The following is a 16913-nucleotide window of genomic DNA, read 5'->3' on the forward strand; positions in this document are numbered from 1 at the left end:
ACGTGGTTAAAAAAAAATTAATTGCGGTCAAATTGGCAGAAAAACGGCAGATTGTCTGCCAAAATGAAAAGAACAAATCCATTTGAGAAGAAATATGAAGTAGACAACTTGTGCATCGGGAGGCCCCCTCAAATGATGCAAGGGGCCGGATCGGGCCCTCGAGCCGCAAGCCTGACACCGTTCTTAAAGGGGAACTGATCAAGTGCATGATTTCACGTTGTGGTTGGCTTCGGGAGCTCGGGGCATATTTTGGGCCGACTGACGACAATCGCGTCGCCTGCCGTTGGCCTTCGACTTAGATGTTTCCGCCCACGGTCACGCAAGCATTAAATAGGAATGTTGTGCTTTTCTTTACGGTGTCGTAAAAACGCTGCGCACGGACATGGAGCCAATCAATAAGCGGTGCGAGGGCTTAGATGCCGGATTAGAAGCAGGCCGGTGCCAAAGATGCTTCGATTCATTTGTTTTCTTCTTTGGCGTTTGGAAGGAAATATGAAGGTTTGTTCTTTGGCCACGGAGATCTCAGCTTTGAAGCGGGACTTGATTTACTCCTTTGACGACACTACAACGCCCAACACCGAGCCATACGCTCGCATTCGCACGACATGACCTCAAAATGTCAACATGTGTCATTTGGAGCGTAAAACAAAAGTGCTCAGGCACGCCTCTTTGCCTTTGGCCGCAAAAGTGTTAGATGAGGAGCGCATTGGAAGAAGAACAAAAAGCCCCGATGGGCGACCAGCTCAAGAAGCACATTTGAAAATCAGCATTTTCAAGATGTGCGGCAACGTGATTTGTTGTCACGTCAGCTTGGCAATTTCTTTGACCATTTCTGAGCAAAATGGTGAAACGAGAATGGCAGCATGCAAGATTTGCAACTACAAGAACTCACGCAACAACTAAGACATCGAAATTGAAATCCGTCACGAGAAAAGCCACAAAGACAAATGGGCGGCAACTTAAAAGTTCAGCTCACCAATTGCCGGCCAAACATGAAGAAAGCAAATGCCACTGAGGCCTTTCGTTGGCAAAGAAGACGATACACATGACTCTTTTGGGCCCATTCCCAAACAATGTGATGCAAATGAGTTAATCGAGCGTCTCACTAAGAAGTACAGATTGTGACTGCACAAAGATCAGTTACGACTGAGCCAGAGTGTCGTCAGACTTGACGTGTGACTTGCTTCACCCGTGTCATGACTTGACTCCACTTGCTTGAAATTATGCAAGCTGCTCACTGCGGCTGCTGGCTAAAAAAAAAAAAAAAAAACATGAAGTAAAGCGGCGTTAGCCAGAAGCAGCGTGACGCGGATCTCAGCACTGCGCCGTCCAGCTCCCTGCAGTTTGATGGCCCGTTGAGGATGTAGCGAGCGCGGAGGTCGCGGTGAGCGAGTGGCGCTGATTTAGAAGCGCAGACGCTAACTCGGACACAGCGCTGGCTTTAAACATCCACAGACGTCTGGCCAAATCGCATGAGGGCAACATTCAGCCAGCAGCCGCTTGCACGGAACAAATCATTTCAACACAAAGGTCACATCATAATAATAACGATAATGTTTCTGATTATCTAGCCTGTTCGACAGCTGTGTCTGATATGAGGTTGCGCTTTCTATTGTAGCGAAAGAATGCCTGTGATGGTGGTCTTGGCTTTCAGCGGGTTGGTGACATCTGTTGAAAGTGCGTCTCGATGGCCCGACGTCTTTATTGTATGTTTGAACAAAGGCCGAGTGTTATTGTTGAACCTTCGCCACCCATCCTGCGCGCAGTCACCTCCGTGCAAATGTTATCTCCGGAGCGGCATTCTTTTCCTTCTTAAGCCGCAGTCCCACCATCTCACATTTTCACACACATTGTCAGTTATCAACAGCAACCGGCGCTTTCACGTTATTATTATTAGCTGCTTTGCACTGTTTTCCTTTAAGCAAATCAGGAAATGACTTTTAGAAAGTGTGCGCACACGCACACACAGAGATCCCAAAACATCCTGAAGAGACTAAGTGGGGCCAGGCAAGATTCAGGGGCTGGAAGCCACACAACAATACTTATGCTGCGGCACTCCTGGCCTGACTACCGGCCATTGCGAAAGCAGTGGGAGTTGCGCTATCGTCATGCTATCGCAATCCCTGGCAGGGCACCTAAAACAATGCAATAAAGCGTTACTGGGCGCTTGATAAGGTCTTTGAAAAGCCTCCCCCTCCTCATGGAGCCACAAAAGGCTCGGTCGCAGGAAGCCAGAGCCAAAACCGCCTGGGAATGCGGACAAGTGCGCGAGTCGTGAAGACCATACACGCAGACGGCCATTCAAGGGAGCATCTCTTGCCTCCTAGAAAGTTTTGTTGACGTCATATTCACACCCCAAAAACAAGAAGCTCTTGTTAGAAACACAAGCATCATTCTCCCGTGGGACAAAATAGGTTTTCCGCATGATTTCAAGCGACAACACAAAGGCAGCTTCGGGTGGACACTTCTCCAAGTTTTGGCGACAAAGGTCAGCGGCGTCATTGCGTTATGTGAGCGACTGAAGCTGTGGGAAAGCACCTCAGGTGAGGCCTGGAGGGCACGCAGGCAATACTGCACAGTGGCTCGGGTTGCATTACACACACACACACACACACACGCACGCATGCACAAATATGCACGCACGCGTCATGTGTTGGTGATGTGACACTTTGGGGTGTAGGGTGACTCCTTGAATTGGCGTTGGCGCAGGCAAACGCTTTGAGCGCCTTGTAATACCGCCCAGACAATGACGGCGGCCATGGGAACCCGGGACGGCCTCTGCTCATTGTGCAACAGCCCTCCAAGATCTCCGAGTGAAAGTGCAGTGTGACGAGGTGGGGCCGGGGGAGGCGCGCAACGCGTGTGACAGCAAGTCAGGTGGGTAACTCGAGCCCCATGTGAAGTGTCAGCGGGCGCGGGAATACAAGTCAGTCGTCAGACGCCGCACACATTCCGCAGGCGCCCTCCCGCACTCTACAAATACCTTCACGCAGAGATTGCGACGAGGTGTCGGCACTGATCCAGAGCGTTTGCAAATCAAGCGCACTTGCAAATCAAGTGGGGATATTTGATGTTTCTCATTTGTTTTCATTTGGCGAGAAAATCGGTCCCAATGCTTGCCGTTTCTCATACCTTTTGACAAACACATTCAAGCAAATCACTTCTTATCAGGCTGAGCAATAGTTTGATACTATTTCACAATTTCCCATGACTAAAATCATTAAAAACTGGGGAAAAAAAGTTTTAACACAATTTAACTAACAATTAAAAAATTAAAACTGGGCACTACTTTGCATTTGTGGTCTAACAGAAATAGCAAGGGGGGGGGGTGTCCCAGGGAGTTACATCATCAATGAAGACATGTAAGCCCGGGAAGCCATGACATGACCGACACCATGCTTCGCAGATGAGCATGAATGTTTTGGATTCATAAGCAAATCCTTTCTATCTCCACTATATAGTCGCATCAGTCCATAAAACTTTGTTCCAAAACTTTTGTGGCTCATCTACTTCTTCGCAAAACCCAATCTGACCTTCTGACTATTTTTGACGCCAATTGGCTTGCATCTTGTGGCATGGCATGTATATTCCTTCATGTGCAATTTTTATTGATGATGTAACCTGAGGCATAATGAATTTAGATGTCTAAAAAAACAATTTTGCAAGGCAATTTAGAGAAAAATTCTAAACCAATTGTGAGATGCTTCATCATGCAACAAGTTAATGACCCAAAACTCACTGCCAACACAACACACGATTTTGAGGGGGAAGAAGTGGAAGTTGTATTGTAGTGTATTGAATAAAAGACAATCACCCAACCCAAGGATACAGTTGACTTCCTAAAGAGGAGACTCAAAGGAGAAACTACCAGAATCAAAAACTGAAAGAGGCTGCAGTAAAGGCCTGGAAAATCATTTTGAATGAAGAAGGAAACAGTCTGGTGAAAGTCAAGGCTTGATGTAGTCATTGCAAGAAAGGGTTATGCGACCAAAACCTTAATGTTATTCACTTTAAGCTCATTTTATGTCAGTTTGAATATTTTTCGTCACTTGAAAAGCAGACGGCCTCAAACAAAACATGCTGTCTCCATTTCGAGTTGTTTAACACATCTAGATGTAAGTACCACGAAGTAAAGGCTGCAATTCTTGATTTTTTTCATCTCATATGCATCTATTGATCTGAAAACTAAATGTCTTTAGTATGCAACCAAAACAAAGGAATTGACCTTGCTGTTCCAATACTTTAGGAGGGGACTGTGTCGTAGGGACTGTGTAGGTTCACTTGGAGACTTTTTTTTGGTCTTTCTGATTGAAATCATTTCGAATGAAGATCTCTGGTCACCTGTTTACATGTGACGTGGTCGTTTCCGATCCGCTGTCCACATGCTCCACCCTGTTCATCAGACCCGCCGTGTTCCAGCCCGTTTACAGTATTCGCGATTGTTTGAACACTTTTTATTAACGCAAGCACTTTATAAAAACGACTTACCAGTACTTTAAAACAAGTTCTCGTAGCGCAGACGAGCGCCGCTAAAAAGCTGCCATTTTAAAGTGCGTGTTCGACGACGTCACTACGCATTTACGTCAAAACGGAGCATGCGCAGAACGGACGCAGCCCGGCGATTCCGATTTAGCTGTTAATATGACGCTCGTTCGGATTGGCAAAAGGAATACAATACAATAAAAATGTATTTTTATAGCGCATTTCACAACAGATGGAGCTGTAACAAATCGCTTTCCATATGGTGTAATATAAATTAGCATGTAATAAGAATGTGAATCCGATTAAAATTCCATTCGGATTCAGCCTTTTTCAGCCGATTGGAGTGTTTATATGGAGAATTTTCATTCCGTTTTGTCATTCGGATCCTTAATCATCGGAATAAATGGCTCCACATTATAGAGTATCTGTTTGAATTGTGTCTTGACAGCTGTTTTGGCTCAGCCTTCTTGAGCAAAGTGCTCAAACGTTTAGGGTTGAAGCATACGTTCGCCAGACGTCTCAAGATGTTTCGGCTCCACTCCCACATGTCCAACAGTATTTGAAAAAGCCACAAACGTCACAAGAACATTTTCCCATTGTGGTATAAGCAAATACGCATTTCAGCAAATTCCTGTCTCACCACTTACAAGTAGTTTCAATGATGATTGTAGCTTTTGTTTATATTGTTGAACCACAAAAAAAAAGGTGTCCTAAAAGAAGAAAGCTGCACCTATCATGAAAGTTACAGCATCATAAATGCAAAGCTGAAACATCTTCAGGCGTCTAGTGAAAACGCCGTTCAAACCTGACATGGTTGGAGCACTTTATTCATGAACAATAGCTGTCGGGATGTGCCACAGTCTCTTTGATTTACCCAAATTGTTTGAGGCCACCGAAACATTATGCAAGGGTGAGGATTAGGGCCACTTTCATGAGTTTCTTTCAGCATAAATATGTTGGACCACAAAAAGAAAACCATGTCCGGTTTTCAATGGTTTATTTCCACCACGCATTTGTATTTATTACTTTAGTCAGTTTCCCTCCAAAAAATGTCGTGATCACTGAGCCTTTTTCATTCATTTACAATTTTGTCCACATGTGTGCGTGCCACAATGAAACGCAGTGGTAACTGTGCAGATGGAAAGATATCATTTTTAGTTTTTAGTCCTAATGGCGCTTTGAGGGAAAGCAGAAGTCGAAAATGAGTCGAACGCCCTTTCAAAAATGCAGTGGAACGGTTATCATGACAACATGGCCTCAAGTCATTAAAAGGGACACATGGCTAAACACATCAATCGGAAATTGTTTGGGGGAATTCCTCAGATGAGTTCGGACGTGGGAGAGGAGCTTTTCCTTGACTTTTCACTTCCTTTCAACCCGACACGCGAGCTGTGTCCAGCCGGGGTAACCCAAAGAACAGCAGCAAGCCAACCAGCGTTTCACATTCCAGGCGGATAACTAGAGGAAGCATGCAGAATTCCAGGGGACTTCAGAGGTGTTACAATAGTGTCGAATAATATCGAAGTCTGGATGAATTGTCGTATTTCAGTGCCCTCGGCTTCACAGGTATGACAAAGAAATGGGGGGGGGGGAGACGGGCATCAAATGAAGACAGAGAAATAATTTAGTGGGGCGAACCGTTTGACATAGAGTAAAAAACATGATTGCTTTTCTTTGCTCGTTCCTTCAACGTGTTCTTTGTGCAAGCTCGTATCTCTAATTCTCACTGGACGCCTCGGCAGCCTGGGAGGAGAAGGAAAGACAGCGAGAGAATCCATCAGGCCCTACTCGGAGTGCTCTGTCTGGCCTTGTCCTGTCTGGCCACGGGGCAGGCCCCGAGACCCTCGAACATTTTCTTCGCTGACATCCTGCATTCTTCTATCTGCTCACAAATCCTCTGTAGGCTGGATGAGGAGGAGGAGGAGGAAGAGACGCCCGCTCACTCCTTAACATGGAACCAAAAAGCAGGATGACAACAACAAAAAAATGGAGCAGATGTGAAATATTCCAGAGGCCTCCATCTGGCTGCTCCCACAAGGCATTGGGGATGAGTTTTTTTTTCCTTTTCTTCTGGTCCCAGACATCCAAACAGAGCGAATCGTTGCCACTGTCGTATGTGTCAAAAAAAAGCAGTACGGGATCCAAGCAGGCATTTGGCCTCGTTCACTTGAAGAGAACGGTGTCGAGGTCTCTGTTGGCTATCTGCGCCATGTGATTGACAATGTCCTTTTTGGTGATAATGCCCAGAAGCTTCCTAAGCACACAGCCACACAAACAGAAGACAAAAGAAAAGCGCAATGAGGCCAAGCCACACAACACCGCTCCGCCACAGGAGGCCCTTTGCGGGAGTGGGAAGTCAAGCTAGCGTGCAGGGGAAGGGGAGGGAGGACTTGTCACCACGCGACGCGCCAGGCCAAACCACACCGATTTGGAAGGGAAGCGTTCAAGTGCTTTTGGGGAGAATTATGGTGACAATAAAAGCGTTGACTGTCTGGCTTTGTGCCTTCCACACCTCGTATGGAGCAACTAACTTCCATGACTGACGAACAACAGAAAATAAACAAGAAAAATGAAATTTACACTACTCGCTTCCTGGTTTGCTTGGGAAGGGAATAAAAGCAGCACTTCATTCTTCATTCTTGGAAATGAGATTTTTCATTGATAGTAATTCCCACACTCCCTCCCCAGTCATGTTTTTGTAGAATTTATTGGCACTTAAAATGTTTTTCAAGGTCTTTAAACAATCTTGTAAAACAATACTAACACTTATTGTGAGAGAACAATGTGAGTGAATAGCACACAAGTCATTTTAAATGTTACTCTCCCATTTCACAACACTCAAACCCGCTGGCACGGATCGCTTGGATTGGCCAAGCCGCTGAGTCTGTGTATTTGTGTGTCCTGCCCCCACTACTTGTGTGTTTGCGTGTGTGTGGGCGCTTACCCGTCGTGCGTGACCAGGCACTGTCGCAGGCCCAGTTTGCAGAAAATGTCGACAGAGATGCCCATGGGCGTGCGGTCGGACATGATGAAGGGGCTGAGGTCTAAGATGCCCTGGAGGCGGAGGTAAGGGGGCGCGTGAGGGACCTGGGCGGGGGCGTGCTGTCAAAAGAGCACCTGGGACGCACTGACCACGCCCTCTTACCGCTGACGTGCATTATCTGGAATGAAGCATGAGCACAAAGGGACTTTTTGTAGCCAACGTGGACACACGGACATGCACATTAGACACACACATACACACACCCATGGCTATGAGCAGATCTCTTCGGAGCACAAATCCCACCAACCTCTTCAAATGCTGGGAGACGACCACAAGAAAGCCGCTGAAGCGTGCGCACTTCACCAGCGCCTGCCGACCAATAAGGTCACCCGCGGTCAACACAATATTAGAAGACGTACAAATAGGATTCATGCTCATGGACAAATACTTCTTTACTTTACGGAAACGGGAAGTCAACACAAAAATGTTCCTCATAAGAATATGTTTTATACAAGCCCACTAGTCAAAAGATGGCATTCAGATTACCTCGTCCATTCGCACCCGTCCAAAAGCAAAAGCGTCTGCGACCAATTTGCTGGTCATGGTGGCGCCCATGATTGGCATGATGTGCTCCCACCTGCCTGTCAGATCGAACGTGATCACCACCCGGGGAAATAGTCATGCGGGTCAGGATACCTGTGGACAGAAAAGAGTGACTTGGGCACAACCTGCAACATTACAGTTGGGCTGCAAAACTCAAGGAGACAAAACATTGAGGCCACCACAGCAAACTGTAGGCTGTCGACTAACAGAGGCGAAGTAGTAGTTTGAAAAGTCAACAAAGAAACATAATTCAGTCAGAAATAGCACTTACTGGTGACAAAATTGTTACGAGAACTAGTGGGAGATCTTGTTTGGGTCACATCTGCCAACATTTAAAGTTGTCTCCAATATTTGAGTCAAAAAATATTTGTTATCAACTTATTAAATGCAAAAAAAAAAACTATCAAAATAAACAGTGAGCTATCTTAAAACGTTCAACTTTTGTTATATTTGTATTCTCCTATCAGTCAAAATTGCTTTTCCATGGAAGCTTCTCGTGCCAGGGGGAAACCTGACTAAAGTTTGCCTCACACCATCCATTCACTCATCATCCGAAACGCTTCAAAGCGAAAATCATCAAAACGCCACGTGACGTTTAAGATTTCTAAGTGTTCTGCGCTTGCTGCAGGCTGACTACATGTTGGCAATTGTCACGCAGCAGCGCACTCTAGCGGCCGAGTTTGGAAATACCTGTGTGCCGTCTGGCTCAGAATATGCTATGCGCTATGCAATCTTGGGACAGCATCCAGTCGCGGTGGTGGGTAGGCCAGCTGTTTCATGCCCACGCCCAGCAGTTGGCTCCCACTGCCTTGCTGTGAATGAACACACCTGATGGAACCTGCGCCCAGCGCATGCACACAAAATACAAACAGGATTAATACTCAGCGACACATTTGACATATTCTTGTTCTTCATGACAAGCTTTATTTTTACTGTACTTCAGAAAATGACAGATGTTTATTTGATTAGCTTCAATTAATCAATTAAACCTACATTTTCAAGTAAAACAAGAACAAATGTCAAAGTAGACAATGACATAAATTATGTATCAAATTGCAAAAAACGGGCCCCAACTCCCTGCGTAGACTCTGTCCTTAAGATAGCCCCAAAGAAAAAAATCAGGGGGGCTTAGATCCGGGTAATGGGGTGCCCACTCAAAATCAGTCTTGAGACTGATCACTCGGCCTCGGAAGTTCTCCCCTCCTCTGATTCTTGTCTGAGGCTGTAACGGTCTGCAGCTTCTGTATTCTGTAAGCCCTGATATCGTGCACCAGCACACTCCTGCAAGTCTCACGGGACATACCGAGGGACTGACTTCGCTTACGCACACAGCGTTTCGGACTCTGCTGGAGAGACTCTCTCACTCTTTCAAACAGCTCGGCTCTTCGCGTCTTGGGACGTCCCGAGTGGCTCGGACGGTTCTCACTGGCAGCGTTGAGGTTCTCCACGGTCCCATACTTCTCGAAGTGATCCACCCAGTTCTGAATTCTGCTTTTGGATGGAGCCTTTTCACATTTGAACAGATGGATGAAACTGTCCTGGGTTTTCTTAAACGAGCCTGTCTTGTAGTAAAATATAACACAGTGTATTCTTTGTCCCAGCTCCCACTGGGGTCTTGGTGTACTCACGGTCATTGATTCTGCCATGTCCTGTAAAATAAGGGCAATCAGTGAATAAATAAAGGAGCTATCACATAAAGTGTACACGGGCCCCGTTTTCTGGGGGTATGTATATATATCTATATCTATATATATATATATATATATCTATATATATATATATATATATATCTATATATATATATATATATATATATATATACACGCGCGCGTCCGTGTATTACCTCAATAATACATTTAGTCATTTCCCCTGGCAGCGGAATTTGTTTTCCTCATGCTTTGGCACCAAGGGTGCTCCATTGATTCGCTTCCAAGTCGTTCGATAGTTTGCTTATGTCAACATAACAAAGCTGCTAAAGCAATTCATTCAGTCCTGCGTCGCTGTCGCCAGTCACAAAACAGCTTCGAAAATCACGCTAGGCTACCATAACGCAAAGACAAGTGAAGTCTTTGGTCCAAGATAGTTTTCGTCGTCTGGGTTGCGTTTTGCTCGCTACTCGCCGATAGCAGCAAGCATCAAGCTAGCTAAAATCACACTTCCGCTCCTAAACCACCGTCGTTGAATTTCAACAATGACGACATTTGTTGCTATCTAACACAGAACGAAATGCATGTTTTTGTCCAAACTACAAAACATACATATTTGGACCTTACCTTTGACGTAATTTCATCATTTGCCAATTTGTTGTGAAGGAAGACGCCTTTCATTTCCGGGAAGCGCGTCCTGAGCCGTGACTGTAGCAGGGTGACAGAAAAATCAATCGAACTCAGAGCCATCGGCGCCTGTCCAAGTAGGTCAGTGGAGCAGTTGGACTCTGTGGCCAGCGCCTCGGCCAACATTCTCATCAAAGAAACATTTTGGTATCAGATATATAACCCTTTTCCAACAATATGTGTCTTTTTCAAACAAATAATCGAGAGATGATCCTTTGTAAAGTCTCATCTCTGTTTGTCAAACCAATTCTAACAAACACGACTTTTGACATTTTTATCAACTGTTTTTATAGAGCACTTTAAAAAACTCCAACAATAAAGTGCTGCATATAAAAACAAAATAACAAAAAAATATACACTTAATAATATATCAGTTATAAATACAAACAAAACATTTATTTTCAATAAATGATTACCTCTAAAAACAAAAAAAAAACCAGGGAGATGGAAATGTCCACTGTCTCTAAAGACTAACGGTCATAGTCCTGATTTTCCGCCAAGGGTGAAAAAAGTTGTGGTCAGATTGCTCAGTGGGAGAAACGCTAAGAGCCATATGCCATAGCTTGCCACCGTTGTTGGTGAAACATCGTGAACATGAAGTCTGCTAACATGAGCTGTCTCCAACTATACTTGCGTTCTCTATCACGCTTCTCCTCCTTCGGGTCGCTTCAGGGTGCGCTGAAGCCTCTTGGCTGACTTTGGCACTGACAAGAATGGAGCCACCTCCTTGGGGAGAGGTTCATTCTTGTCTACTTCGACTCCCCTCTAAGCAAAAGCAGAAAAAGCAACACAACACAAGTGGAATGCCAAATGCAGCAGATTTTATTGAGTGCACAAAAAGAAAAGTGTTGTGGACGTCACATGCCTTCACAACAGGAATAATACACAAAGCATTTCAACAAATCATACAGCCGTCATGTGAAGACGGAACGCTGTGGAGGACATCCGTCATCCGCTTGGCTGTGTTTGGAATCGCATGCTAACATGCTAATGCGCTAACGCCACATTCGCACCGAGCGACTCGGCTTCATAAAAAGGTCGACCTACTTCCAAACAAGGCCAACAACTCCAGCGACCTTTTGTGCGGACACATTCGCACAAATCCTCATCTAGATTTGTCCAACAGATTCTTACCTAGATCGGAAAATTTGCCCAAAATTCTCATCAAATTGTAACCCTTTTTTCCTACATTGTCCTTTGCCTTTTTGAAACAATTCTATCGCCGTGTCACACATTCACATTGAAATTGGAGCTTTTTTCAAACAATCTGCAAAGGAACAAATCAAGTCGAGTCAACCGTTGGAGTATGCTGAAGACGTTTTGACCTGGAATCCAAAAAGCTGCCAGGTTCTACGTTAAGCCATTTGGGTGGTCGGCTTGTCGGGCCTTGATGAGCTCTGTTTTGGTGGCCCTGGCAGAACTGACGCAGGTCCAATATATTCATGATAAAATATTATAAGTTTCAATTAATATTTCATTTTTAGCATCACTTTACTGCATAAAAGCCTTATACAAAATATTACTTCTATGTAGTTACTTTTTTGTATTATATTAGGGTTTTTTTTTTCACGGCAAAATCTAATATCTAACATTTGGTGGACATTATATATTGTTCAAGCCATTCCGAAAGGAAGTATTTAACTTTAAAAATGACTGATCAATTTAAGTGGCTATAACTCAAAATATTTAATATTTATCATCTTTATTTATGAAATCTGTACTGCGTCAGTGAACATGAGGTAGCCCGACACGGTCATGTAGCAGCCACTAAAAGATTCTTGTCTAGAACTGATTCTTCCTCACAAATGCGTCATTTTCTTTTTAATCAGTTCACGTCTGGATGTGCCCTTTTCAAACTCATTTTCTGGAGATTGTCATATGCGGCGATTTCAAGCACAGCCTGCGCATTAAGTGGTGCAAATTCAAATTGGCGACTCAATGTCCACCAGTACAAATGGGAATTCCCAAACGACAAAGAAATGCGAGCAGAGCAACAAGAAAAGGTGTGCCTAATAGAACAACTACAGACTTGTAGCCAAGGTGGGAAAACGAGGAAATGGTGCCTGGCTGGCTGGAAATAGAAATAAGGTTACATTCCTATATTAATGGACTAATTAGGCTCTCGTTAGCAGTTAGCGAAGCGTCGCAAAGTGGCACCGTGTGCTTGGAATCTAGGCCGGCTTTTGTCCTAGTTTCTCGCTGAAGGTGACGAGCGCAGATTTGAGGGAGAAGTCGACGCCAAGCGAGCAGACGTCCGAGGTAACACGATGCCAGCTGTGGGCAGGTGCTCGTTGGTGAGGCGTTCAGGTTACCAAAGTGCGACGGCTGACGTCAGTAGCGTGCTAGTGACACCTCAGATCTAATGACGGGAGAAATATTTGAATACATCGGGCAGCACTTTCCATGTCCGTCCTGTCTAGGACACGAGGGACAAACCGCCGCCTGCGTCCACTTTGCAATCATGAAATCGGACGCCAGCCGAGTGTGCTTGTCTTTTGTCGACCGTGTTTGTTTTTTTGTGCGTTCTGAGCCGCGGCTGTCATCGGGATGTGCTCGTGAGTTGCAGTTTTTTTTTTTTCCCCATCCCGAGCGCCTCCGGTCAATCTCATGCGAAAAAATTCTTTATGATACTTTGCAAACGATAGCAAAAAAAAGAAAGAAAAATCCTCATTTAAATAATAGCCCCGCCCACTCCAACATTTCTGTACATCAGCGGAAAGTTTTGGTGTTTGTTTTTTTTTTTTTCTCTCTTTTTGTAATTTTTTGGGGGGCTCTGATTCAGGCAGTTACTCTACTTCTTCTTCTTCTGGAAACGCCTGAACTGGTTCTGAATGGCCAGCGCCGCCTTCTCCGTTTCTGGCGCCTCCAGGTCGATGTCGATCTCCTCCTCCTGCTCGTGAGGCTTCGCCGCCGAGGCCTTCTCTGCATGGGGCGGGACCGGGGATGGGAGTGGGAGGGGGCCGTTTGGTGGAGCTCAGTTAGATTTGTCCAATTCAAGCACATTCTCCTCTCAGTTAGTTCTAACATTTCCTGATGACAATTTTGTCCTTTTTGTAATACATTCTGGTTCAATGTTTTCGTTTTAAACACATTCTGGTAAAATGCAGATTCTCAATTAATTGGTAGATTAATTTCAAAATATATGTAATGCACAAAATAACACCCCCCCCTGTCCCTGTGACTGGGTTGTTTGTAATATAGAGACATCCAGGTAAAGTCCTTGCACAACCCGTATTGCTAACCTAAGCATTGCTCGTAAAAACTGGATTTCCCTTCAGGCCGGGTCTAGACAGGCATGTATGAGGGGGAAGCCACAAATCTTGAGGGGACATTTTGCTGGATTGTACACGTAACCTCAGAAGGACCAGCAAAATTGAATGCAAGCAATCTCGACACTAGCGTTCTGTCGTATGTCACTTGTTTACAAGACTGAGTCCCTGAATGACATACACGGGGTTGGGGCAAGTCTGCTCAAGGTTTTGCAGGGGTGGAGAACTAAAGATGTGATTGGTAGTTACGAGCCAGATTACAGACGCTGGGTGGGGGCGGGGCTTCCTATAGGTGTCTAACCTATCCCTGGTCTGTGGCAGGGGTTGGACAGTGCTCTCTCCCCGTGCGGCGCACACGCCCTGTTCTATGAGAATAGTCTACATCAGGGGTCTTCAATCCTGTTCCTCGAGGGCCGGTGTCCTGGCCGTTTTCCACCTCTCCCTGGTGCAACACACCTGAGCGATGGTTATCTAGCTTCTGCAGACCTTGCTGATTATCTGATAATTTGAATCAGCTGTGTTGCAGCAGGGAGAGATGGAAAACCTGCAGGAACAGGATCGGGGACCCCTGGTCTACATACATTGAGGGGGCATTAAGAGAGCATATGAGTAGTGCGGTGGAGAGAGGCATGTGATAATAAAAACATGAAATATATTTAGGGGGATTTAGTTTGGTCGGGGTTCTAAAATTTGACAGAGGGGCCGGTAGCAAATGGATAGAGTGTTTTGGTAACCTCCCCTCATCTGAGAAAATAAATACATTTAATTTTAAATGAAAGTGAATAAAATAATATATCTGTCTTAAATAAATAAAACATGAACAAGGTTTATTCATTTAATTTTTTTCAAGTTCGGCGGGCCGGATTAAAATGTTTAACGGGCCACATGTGGCCCCCGGGCCATAGTTTACCCACACCTGATGTAGTGGATGTGGCAAAATTGTGGTTATTTACACACCTTTGTTGTCGTCCACAGCCGCCTGGCCGCTGTTGGCCGACTTTGGAGACGTCAGCTGGGAGGAGGAGGAAGAAAAGAAAAAAAAAAGACGTTAGTGCGAATGTTCATCAAATCATGTGACATTGAGAGCTTTGCAGCCTTGCCAGCGTGTGGCCGACAGGCGATAAGATGCAAGCGACAGGCGGAGGTCCAACAATCACACTCATATGTGTTATGTGGCGCAATTGGATGAGGGTCAGAGGACGGACGACAAGTAGGGTGTTTTTGTGCCGGAGGGAAGACAATCCAGAGTGTCGGACTTGCGGACGCTCGGCCATGTGACACTTTGACAAACACGCAGGATGAAAAAGCACGGGGGAAAAAAAGGTAAACGCTTTTCGACGTGGGACATTGCTCACCTAATCCACATGTGCAACTCTTTGTTTTAGTTTATATTTTTGTCGTCTTACAAGGCACAAACCAAAGGACAAAACATACAAATTCTCGTTGAATAAAAAAAGTCCGCTTTCGTCATTTTTTAAAGGCCCAAATCTACAAATAAAGCTTTCGACTCAACGCATCCCTCCAAATACTGTCATTGTTTAGTCCTTTTTTTTTTTTTTTTTTTTTAAACCAAAGCCTTGCGGAGTAAACCAGCCATGCGCTCAAACTCTGAAGACTTTTCCTCTTTTGTTCTGAGATCCTTCGGTGACTCAAGGACGCAAGCAATCACCCGACACGGGTCTGACCGAACCGACACCGGAGATGACCGATCTGACTTTCCGAAGCTCATCTGTGCGGTCGTTCTTTTCATCCACCCGATCCTATTTCCCGAGTGTTTGATCAAACGACATTACACCCAAAGATGCTTTACAAACAAAACCGTGACAGCTATTTGTGTCATGTCTTTAGTATCGCGCTGAGTGCACTGCATCAAACAAACATCTGTCCTGAACCACCAGAATATGAAGAACAGCTTCTCGGCTCTCCGTACAGCTCACTCAAGTATACTTGACGACACATTCGCACATCGACGATGACAATACGATCATCGCGGAGTCACTTAAAAACTGAGGTTTGGATCGAGGACAAGGAATGTGAACGCGATGACGAACGACGTCAGGATGGCGGCGCGTGCATCAGTCAGGCCGTCGGTGGCGCTGAGCCTGAGAGACAAAGACAGATTGCAGCATTTAACGAGAAGACCCCCCCCCCCCGGGGGGGCGGACGGCTGACGGCCAGAGAAAGACACATATGGAGCGTGAGGAGAAGAAACGCAGAAAGATTGGAACGAACGCGGCGTATTGAGTGAGAAGTGGGCCAGCGTGAATGGGAGCCAGATGGATGCACAAGCGACAAACACCCCCAACCCCCCCAGCGTGCTTGTCTTCCCGGAGTCAGGCACATGTGATATTATGCAGCGATGCTTCTTCCTATTCCTCTGCAGTGGGCATACAACGAGGAATATGGCTCTTATGTAATCCGGCGATACCTCCATTTTTGTCCACCTAATGTTACCTTGAGAGCTTTTTTTTAAAAATAATTCTAGCCTTCATTTGGTCAACACCCCCCCACCCCCCTGCGTTTTTTGCTGTTGGCATGGATGCGTCGATGCACTACGAGAGGTTCCCCACAAGGGTGACGATTCCAGCGGCATTCCCAAACCCCGATGGTGACGTCTTATGGCGCATCGTGCGCAGTAGTGTCCTCATAGGGCAATTGTAAAGATAGAACAAAGCTCTCGTAGGCGGGAAAAGTGGGGGGCACTTAGCCAGCATTTGACTCGTCACTCTTTCTATTGAAGATGTGGAAGTAGGGCCATTAAAAATAGTGCCTTAATGGCTTTATGTAAGCCAGTGGGTGTGGGTCTGAAATGGTCCCGAAGGGGAATATGGTCTGGGGAAGCTTATGTTCTGCTATGAATGTTTGATGGAAAACACACATAAACACTCCCTCTCTCACAAATATACAGGAGAGCTTTGCCATAGAACAGCATGAAGTCCCTTTAGTTTATTTATAGACACGCGTCAAAGGATGCAATGTACCCATTGCTCACATGGAAGACAATTGTGCAAAACACAAGTATAAAGTGTGCTATTATTGTATTCGAGGCCAGTATCTGTGTGTGTGTGTGTGTGTGTGTGCGTGTCAGCTTTAGCAAAAGTAAGTGTGCTCTTATGAGAGAGCGAGAGGAAAATCCAGCAAACATCTGTCACACAGCGGAAGTGCTGCAAACAGGAATTCTGTCATTACGTAAGAGCTCTCATACTTCCTCTGATATTCCCCACAAAGTGCCAAAAGCCTTCA

The 16913-nt window shown here is 45.4% G+C and overlaps 1 protein-coding gene across 3 annotated transcripts in view; it reads right to left on the bottom strand.

Moving 5' to 3' along the window:
* Window positions 1-13197, bottom strand: part of LOC148338672 (uncharacterized) — a 33241-nt gene extending 20044 nt beyond the window's left edge. The window contains exons 1-5 of one of the 3 annotated variants that reach the window (XM_088293323.1): window positions 10342-10658; window positions 9372-9717; window positions 8759-8906; window positions 8012-8161; window positions 7427-7643 (exon numbers count right to left, since the gene is read on the bottom strand). In XM_088293323.1, the coding sequence (XP_088149449.1) occupies window positions 8785-8906; window positions 9372-9717; window positions 10342-10533 (660 nt within the window). In that variant the 5' untranslated portion in view covers window positions 10534-10658 and the 3' untranslated portion in view covers window positions 7427-7643; window positions 8012-8161; window positions 8759-8784. The other 2 variants (XM_088293324.1, XM_088293322.1) reach the window with 2 other exon arrangements.
* Window positions 13198-16913: the final 3716 nt, after the last annotated feature.

This window comes from Idiotropiscis lumnitzeri, chromosome 4, assembly GCF_059441095.1.
Source record: "Idiotropiscis lumnitzeri isolate Australia: NSW breed Sydney's pygmy pipehorse chromosome 4, RoL_Ilum_1.0, whole genome shotgun sequence".
Lineage (NCBI taxonomy): Eukaryota > Metazoa > Chordata > Actinopteri > Syngnathiformes > Syngnathidae > Idiotropiscis > Idiotropiscis lumnitzeri.